Source organism: Melanotaenia boesemani, chromosome 12, assembly GCF_017639745.1.
Source record: "Melanotaenia boesemani isolate fMelBoe1 chromosome 12, fMelBoe1.pri, whole genome shotgun sequence".
NCBI classification, from domain to species: domain Eukaryota; kingdom Metazoa; phylum Chordata; class Actinopteri; order Atheriniformes; family Melanotaeniidae; genus Melanotaenia; species Melanotaenia boesemani.
In genome coordinates, this window is record NC_055693.1 from 9,127,058 (window position 1) to 9,135,937 (window position 8,880).

Here is an 8,880-nt window from a genome sequence, read left to right on the forward strand (position 1 = left end):
TTTTAGGCTAACAGAACTTCTACACTGCATCTGAGCTGTTCAAGCAAAGTGTGTAATTAGGTTTACAACTCAGACTAGTTATGCTGCTAATTTATTTTATAAAGTGGTGGGCCAATGTCTTATGTTTGAAAAGAAAATTTATTTAATAGTAACTTTTGAATGAAGCCTCATAACTATAGCTCAGATATATTTCTATATATCTATATATCTGTTTATCTATCTATCTATATTTCTTTCTATCTATATATATATATAATGACAATATATAGTCATTATATAGAGAGAGATAGATTTTTTTCGAAGAACTCATGAAATCCTAAATCTTTCAATAATTTCTGTTTAGGGGGTAAGGAAATGTTAACTTGAAACTCTATTAAATTATTTTGCATGCACCCTTCCATCCTTATTTATTTATTTTATTTTATAATTTATTTATTTAGTTTTTAAATCTTTACAACTTTTTGCTTCAAATAACTACATAATCGCTTCACACAACTACATACTGGCCCGGTCTCAAAACAAGTGACATTTGGGGTGAAGCTGCCCTGTCATTACACATTGTTGACTGACAGATATTAAACCAATCAGAAAGTTAATCAGGCCAGTTTGGCCAATCAGAATAAACCTCACTTCATAGAAGGCGGGATTTAACGGTGCTAATACCACACCAGATTATCGCATAAAAAAGCACAGCGGAAACTAAAGTTTACAGCTCATGAAACTCCCAGAATGAATGGGACAGCATACTCCAACTTTGACAACCAAGAACATGTCTTAAAATTAGGAGATACGTTTGAAAAACATCCTAAAAGTGCCTTCCACACGGTGCGATGTAAGTGAGATTTAAAAGTTGGTAACGACTGGCTGTAGCTAACAGTAGCATGCTAGTTAGCGCATTAGCTAAACATCCGGAGATGGTTGTGTGACGTCCACGGTAGTTAATTTGTTCGCTGTGGTAGTTCAGGCTTTGCGATGTGCTGTTTCGAAGTTCTATTAGATCCGTAGTTATCAGGTTGACACTTTCTCTTATTCTCAACTATTACACGACATTGCCTCAACCTGTCAAGTAATAGCTGAAGTTAGCGCTTGGTTAGATTGCACACTACTACCACCAGGTGGTAGCAGTGTGCAACCTAACACAGCCAATGTTTTATTGATTGATTGAGGCGCCACTTAAAACTTAATTTTACCTTCTTTTTATTCCTCCCAACAGATGACTTCAAACCAGCATCCATTGACACAACATGTGAAGGGGAGCTTGAAGTTGGCAAAGGAGAGCAAGTCACGATTACATTACCCAATTTAGAGGTTAGAGTTGGTTCTTCAGAGCTTTGTCTGTCAGAAAAGAGTTTGGATTACTAATCTTAATATCAACATTATCTACTATTGCAGACAATAGTTGTGTTTTAAATAAAAGGGGGTGATTTACACTTATAAATTTTATCTTATTTTGATGTTATTTTTTATTTGTATTTTCAGATTTGAGTAATTTCATTGGCCTTCTTTTGATCTGTTGATAACAAAATACACTTAGAAATTTTATACTCAACACTTTGTAGCAGGGTATTTGGACTTGTTCTGTTTCATCACAAACATTTAATAAGTTTTTATGAACTATTAAATTTATACAATTTCACTGTCCAAAATATAAGCCCAAGTTGTCAGTTATATTTATTATTATATTTTTTATTTTATTTACTTTCTTTTTCCTTAAGGGTTCAAGTGTTCCAGTAACAGTCTTTAAGGGATCCAAGAGGCCTTACATGAAGGAATGCATCCTTATTGTAAACCATGATACAGGAGAGTACAGACTGGAAAAACTCAACAGTAATATAGCTGTAAAGAAAACCAGGTGGGCTGAAAATTTTGTCCTCCAGCTACTCTTGCCATGTGTGATTTTGTGTAGAACAATTATTGTTAAAAATCCAGATGTACAACTGCAGCACAAAGAATTGACAGAAAAATGACTGGTTTACATTTTAAATGTTGATTGTTTTCTTTTCCTATTCACATGGATTTCAGAGCTGAGGGTAGCAGTAAAATTCAGTCTCGCTTGGAGCAACAAACCAGTCGTCTTAGCCAGCAGATGAAGAGTAGCAGCAGCAGCAGCAGCAGTAACAAGACCTCGACTAACTCAAAGAGTTCTCCTCACAAAGAAAAGACTTCCCCGGCATCCCCAATGGATGATATTGAGAGAGGTAACCTATATCTATTACTTTCTCAAGGATCTACATCCTTTCTCTTCACAATTTTACCATGTTTGCATCTGGATGAATAGTTGTGCTGCATGGGTCAGTGATTGTGCTTTTCTGTCTCATTTTATCCAGTGTGCACACTTTGTCCATGATTGGGATTTATCCTAACACATTTCTCCCTCTTCAATCCACTTTGTACAGAGTTGATGGCAGAGGCACGGGTCATGGATCAGCTGAGCAGCAGCAACAGCTCTTCAGACTCTAACAGCTCGTCGTCCTCCAGCAGTGACGACAGCTCGAGCAGCAGTGATTCAGAAAATGAACAGACTCCTGCGGCACCCTCAGCTCCGGCTAACCAGGGCATGCCCATCATTAACACTAGCACCAACCCAACAAGTCACCACCAAGAGACTGGCGGAGGACTCATGAACACTCTCAGTATGTAGCCCAATCAGTTTAACATGAGTATATAAGGGAGCTAAACTTATATTCTGTTTACTCTCCATTAGGGCTGGGCAATATGAACCAAATTTCATGTCTCAATATTTTTACTTGAATCACAATATATGATATATCTCAGTATATTTTTTGTCAAGTAACCAAAGAGACTGTTCTAATTTATAGCCTTGAGTGCTAAATGCACTTTTATTAAGGGTCAGCAGCACATGTGCATTAAAACAGTTAACTGAAATTAAAGTAGCTGTATATTAATTTAAATGCTCCTAAAATTGAATGAAAAATACTTTTCAATGACCATAACAAAAATACAGTTGTGCAAGATGCAAATGGAAAAGATATTTTTAACTCAGAACAAGCTATTTCGATATAAACAATATTCCCTCTTCTATACTGTGTGAAAAAGTTGCCCAGCGCTACTTTTCATCACTACAGCCAAGAGTTCTTACATCAGATGTCATGAATCCATATAATTATTAGATTGTCTAAAATTCTGGGTGAAGTAGTTTAAAAAATTTTTTTAAATAATTTCCCTGCAAAATATTCACTGTTTGGTTCCTCTTGTTTAACCTTAGTTTTTTTTTTTTTTTAGACAAGACCAGACAGGCTCATTTTGATCCACACTCCAGTGTATAGCGAGGACTGTACTCTGCCATAAAGCTATTTCCCTAACAAATGTCCCCACAGCTGGGGCCTTGTGCTCTAAAGACTTGTTGTTTGAGTGCAGGAATTGCAGAGTGTGAGTAAAAAAAAACACAAATGAAAATATTAAACTTACTGTTGGTTGACTTGCAGGGTCTACTGCATAAATTGCTGAAAGTGTGAGACTTAATTTAGTGGCAAGAGAGTACTGTTTTGGGGTGAAATTTATGAAGTAGTTTCTTGATAGGACACTGCCTCAAATGGAAGACATTGTGGCTACCATCTTTATAAAAGCAGCATCTCCACATAGTCTCGACTAACTTTTCGTCATAGCGTGTTCTTATGTCACTGGTACAACACCCAAGCAGCAAGTTGGCAGGATTGTTTCCTTCAGTCTTCTTCATAGAACATCCAGGCTGCTGATTCAGAGCAAAAATATGCAGGCCAAGCTGTGATCTGGGTCATTTGTCTGCAGTGTGAAATGAGGCTTTAAAAACTTGTTGTGAAACAGACTTTAGTCTATGCTACCAAACTCAAGTAAGGACAAGTAGAATGTTGACTTTTGCACACATGCCTTTCAAGTTGTGATCAATGTTCCTTTGTGGTTAATCAGTTTCATGTGTGAAAGTACAGATGCATCATGGGGAGGGATTGAAGTTTGCATGCCTCAGAAACCACAAGAGAGGCAGTAACAGAGGCAAAATGGGATATGTGTGTAAGGGCATCACATAATCAAATCAAAACACCTCTTTGTTTTGTTGTCACTCGGCTGACTCTGTAACACCGGTGTGAAAGCACACAGTGATGGAAGGCTGTACTTCCTCTGGCTTTTTTTTCCAACCAGTGAGGTGCACCTGATATGTTTTGTTTCATGGCTCCATGTTAATAATATGTTAATTTTTTTTCCTTTTCTTTGCTATCTGCTTGCAGAGAATGACCTCCAGCTGAGCGACTCGGGCAGTGAAAGCGATTAACGAATGAAGAGTATTCTCAGTGAGGAGAAGAGGAGCCAGTCACGGACCTGTTAGTGTCTTGCTTCTTTTAATGTGAGACTGTCTTATTTACATATCCTCAGTTCTGTGCACCTTCTCTCCTAACCAACTTCAAATTTAGCCTTGTTTTTTTTCTTTTTGTGCAAAGATTTAGTTAAAATGTCTTGAATCAGAGCGATATGAAGTTGTATGATAAGCCAGGCAAAATGTGTAACATTTCTCACTAAATGCTCTTGCATGGTTGAACTGGTCATGGAAATGTGAGGGGTGAAATGACAGTGGTCTTCATAAAGTGTAGATGGATGTTTCTCCTCATCAATTGTCTTGAATCACCTCCTTTGATTCTTTGTTTCAGCTTGGCAATATTGGCAACCATAGTTGTGCCTAGTGTTAAATATCAGTTGCAAGACTGTCTCAGCTGCTAGTTTCTTATCTGAGGCGAAACTGTCATACCAGATCCGACATATTTTTTTACAGAGAGTCACGTTGAAATGAGTCTTTTGAGATATAAGATAATGAGCTTTTTACTTTGAATCACTAAAACTCAGCTGCAGGTCAACTCTTGTCATTTCAGCCTTTATTAATTATTAAAAACATTATTTTTCCTCAGCAGAACAAGCATCCAGAAATTATTGATCATAGCTGATGTGGTTGTATATTATTGCAGCATGAAGAATACAAGTGTAATACTCATTTTCTCTAGGTCATTACTTTCTCCTGAGAAATGCATCTCACTTTTTTGTTACTAAATTTTCCATTTTGTTTGCAAACATATTTAACTTTAACTCCCTATAACTTTATATGAGAACAGCCACCTGTTATAAGAAAAAGGATTTCCAACAGTAGAGTTTGATAGCAAGGAGCTGAAAGATGGTAAAAATCTCAGTGGTGTTTAAGTGAAATGTTAGTCATGATTAGCTGTAGCTTCATACTGTTACTTCTCCACTTTTACCCTGTAGCAGTGTTAATTGTCAACATAAAAAAATGGTGATTATTGCAGCTTTTTAAAGCAACGTCTCTCAAATCTCACACATTGGATGAATGATGTAGAGCAAGAGAGGAGGGAAAAGTAGTGCACTAATACTCGATGGACTCAGGTAGGGTGACGTTTTGTTGCTTTAAATCTGCGATACTTAAATCTAATTATTTATCTTTCTGAATACACTCAACCGATAGTGAAATAATTTTATGTATGTTTTTAATTCCCAAACTATTGGAAGCTCAAGAAAAAAGCTGTACTGCAGAACAAGCCAGGTGCATCGAAGCTGCACCTGAGAGTGAGTCTTAAAGAATTTCTTGTGCCTTTTCTTGGTTGCGTCAGGCAGTTATAAGCAGTAAGAAGTTATTTAAAATTTCTTATCACAGCTGAGCTGTCTCCACAAACAGGAAGCAGCTGTTTATGTTGTCTTTTGGCAACTATAATGACTGAATACAATAAGAGACTGAGATTTGTGTTGCCTTTTGATTAGAGAAATCAAAGTGTATGCAAAACCTGTAGGAGGAAGGTGGAAAATTTATTTGTAAAATCTTTGAGAATAATTAAAGCTTATAATTCTTTCTTGTGTTTTTGCATATTTTTATATTTGTGTTTGTCCAACAACTTAAATATTTCAGCATATGAACATAAATAATACTATCCACAAGCTGTCATCATTGGGGGAAGATGTTTACCAGACATTTCTTTAAAGGATCTTCCCATCATGGTGGTGTAGTGACCCAGATTGTTGGTGTGGTTACAGCAGGTTAAAATGTTTTATAGCTCTTAAAGGGGATAAAAGGTGCATGTGAACATAATGGACACAGTGGATGTAAAAAATATGTGCCTACCCTTGTCTGGTTATTCAAATATGAGACCACAATGAATAAATTCAAAACTTTTCCTACCTTTGTTGTGACCTATGACCTGTACATTTTAAATGAAAACAAACTGGATCTGGGGAAAAAATAAGCTGGTTGTGTGATTGTGCACACTTTTTAAACATACTTTGTTCAGCATGGCACAATTAATGCTGGACTTACACCGGAAGACTTTTAAAAGATTTGCAAAAGACTGTAGAAAACTAACAGCTCACATCTAAAGACAAATGTTTAGAGTTTTAAGTCTCAGCCTAGTCTCAGACTGACATTTGACAAAGACTGTGAATCACTATTTACAAGACTACAACTAGATTCTTTTAGCATTTTTTGTGATATGTTGGACAGTTGATATGGAACAGGGCTGATCTGCCCACAGCAAAGCAAACAAGGGGAGAATTTCCCTCCAGGAGGGAATTACACATCATCATTATTAAGTGTGCCTTTGCATCTCCACCAGGTGTTACACCGACTCATCAGAATCTGGAGGGATGAATGAGTTTCTATTCTTTTCTCATTTGTTAGATCATGATACTGTAACACAAATGATCCACAGCAGACGTTTACTTCTTAATAACCGTCCGCTCCTTTTTCTGGACGGTCCACCGACAACGTTTCATCACCGCTTCTTGTTTGTCTTTTTTTTCCGTCCTTTTTTGTCGGTGTTCCGTCAGGATTCCTGTTTCTGCTTTTGTCAGAGCTCATCTATTGGTTGTTGATCATGCTCACTGCGACTTGCGATAATATCTAACATGTTTGATATTGTTGCAGATCCAAGACTAGGGAAAGATTGACATTAAACAGCGCAGATTACCAGCTTAAACCTAACGACCGAGATGACGGGGCGCTGTGACTCCAGTAAAACTCCTAAGATTTCCTAAAGACTTCCGTTTTTAGTCTGCGACCGTGACAATCGTTTGGTGTGAGCCCAGCATAACTTGGCGATATTTCACCTCTCTTCTTTGGAAAAAGGCGCTCCAAACCTGTCAGATTGCTCTCGTGCAAAGCCCTCTTCATATTTTCTATTGAATTTATTTTTATTTCTTCTAGTGAAGCCGTTCTATTGTTGATTTAAATGTACTTCTGGTGTAACTTTGAAATTTCTCTTTAGCGTTCCAGCAGACATCGTGTTTAACAAGAATTTAATGTCGTCTCATTTCAGAAAAACTTGGCAATTTAACAAGTGTACACTTTTTTTTCATGTCCAGTGTATGTATGTAAATAACCTCCACGGGAGAAACATTACCAAGTTTAAACTTGTGACAATTTGTTGTATAGGATGTGCCTCTACCAGTACAAACCAGGCTGCACCTGCTCCACCTTCACATACTTTAAGATGAAAAAATGCAACCATGTGACATGTGAATGTTCAGTTAAAAATGTTTTTCAGTTGGGTGGGGTTGGTTAGTCAACAATGTGTCACTTAACATTACAGCTAATACTCTGTGCCAATCTTGACAGAGTTTCTGTTTCTTTAACTTGTTTAGAGAATTGAATTTTGTTCATTGCATTCAAACAACTGGTCTCTTCTAAACCAACCTGTTGGCTCTTCATCATGGGTCCATGGAAATCAATACAAGCTTGTTTGACTGGAATAACATTCTAATTTTCTATTATTATTATTGTGAATCCAGATAGGTGGAGTGAAAGAGACATGGTTTATGAAAATAAATTTTGAGCTTAAGGTCCATTTGCAAAGCTTAGGGTGGCACATTTTCTGTCTCCCTCAGTGGATGTGTTGCTCAGTTTGGCTACAATTCAGTCAGTCATGTAGAGAAATAAAGATACGGTTGCAGGCTCAGGAGAAAAAAAATTAATATCTTTGTATGTGACAACATTAAATGTCATGGTCATTTTATTACAAAAGCAATGACAGCACATGTTCAGTCTACAGATGGAGTCAAGATGTTTGGGGGAAAATATTGTACTTTACACTGCACACTTGTGTCCAAATTGCAGAAAAATACCTACACTCCTAAAGTTGTTTATAATAAAGAGATGAGAACATTATTGAAGAAAGATGATTCATGGATGACATTTTTTAAATAAAATTAATTTATACAGTAGCTATTCCTGGTTATAAAACAGCACTACAATTTAATTATATGCCACAAAAACTGACCATAAACTTTTATTTCGCTTCTTTTTGTTTTTGTGGTCTGGCACTTTCTCTGGTGGCCAAACATCATTTCAGGTCTTGTCTGTCCAAATAAGACTGCTGTTAAGCCTTGCAGCTTTTCAAATGCAACTTTTCAAGTTGCCGTTTTGCCATTTCTTTATTAGTGAAGAGACCTTCTCCAGCCATCCTCTCAGACAAGCCATGCTTGTTTGGTTGTTTACAACATGGACTTTCATGAACTTTAACATTTAACATGCTGAGGCCTGAAAGGTTTTTCATTATTTTCTTTTTATTTCCTCTGAGCATTGCAAGGCCTGACCTTGGGGTGAACTTGCTGGGACGTCTGATCATGGGAAGACTGACTTCTGTCTTAAATATCCCGGAAGCAAAGTGCCAAAATATCTCATTTTAAAGAGGTGCTCACACTAATGATGGTCAGTTAATAAAGTACATTTGATTAGCATCGCCTCTATCTTTAATCCTATCTGAAAACTAATATAATATATAATAATATAATATATATATAAATGTCGGAAGTTGATTCTTGTTGCCAGACTAACAGCACAACATACCAGGTTGAGAAACTGTAAGACCGAATAGGAAATATTGTTCTTGTGTACCT

General features: G+C 36.8%; 1 protein-coding gene across 1 annotated transcript; it reads left to right on the forward strand.

The window, feature by feature from the left end:
- The first annotated feature begins 651 nt into the window (after nucleotides 1–651).
- Nucleotides 652–5,842, forward strand: eaf2 (ELL associated factor 2). Its single transcript, XM_042002557.1, has 6 exons — nucleotides 652–832; nucleotides 1,214–1,308; nucleotides 1,716–1,852; nucleotides 2,023–2,198; nucleotides 2,397–2,633; nucleotides 4,224–5,842. The coding sequence occupies exons 1-6, from the start codon at nucleotides 730–732 to the stop codon at nucleotides 4,265–4,267; spliced, it is 792 nt and encodes a 263-aa protein (XP_041858491.1). The 5' UTR covers nucleotides 652–729; the 3' UTR covers nucleotides 4,268–5,842.
- Nucleotides 5,843–8,880: the final 3,038 nt, after the last annotated feature.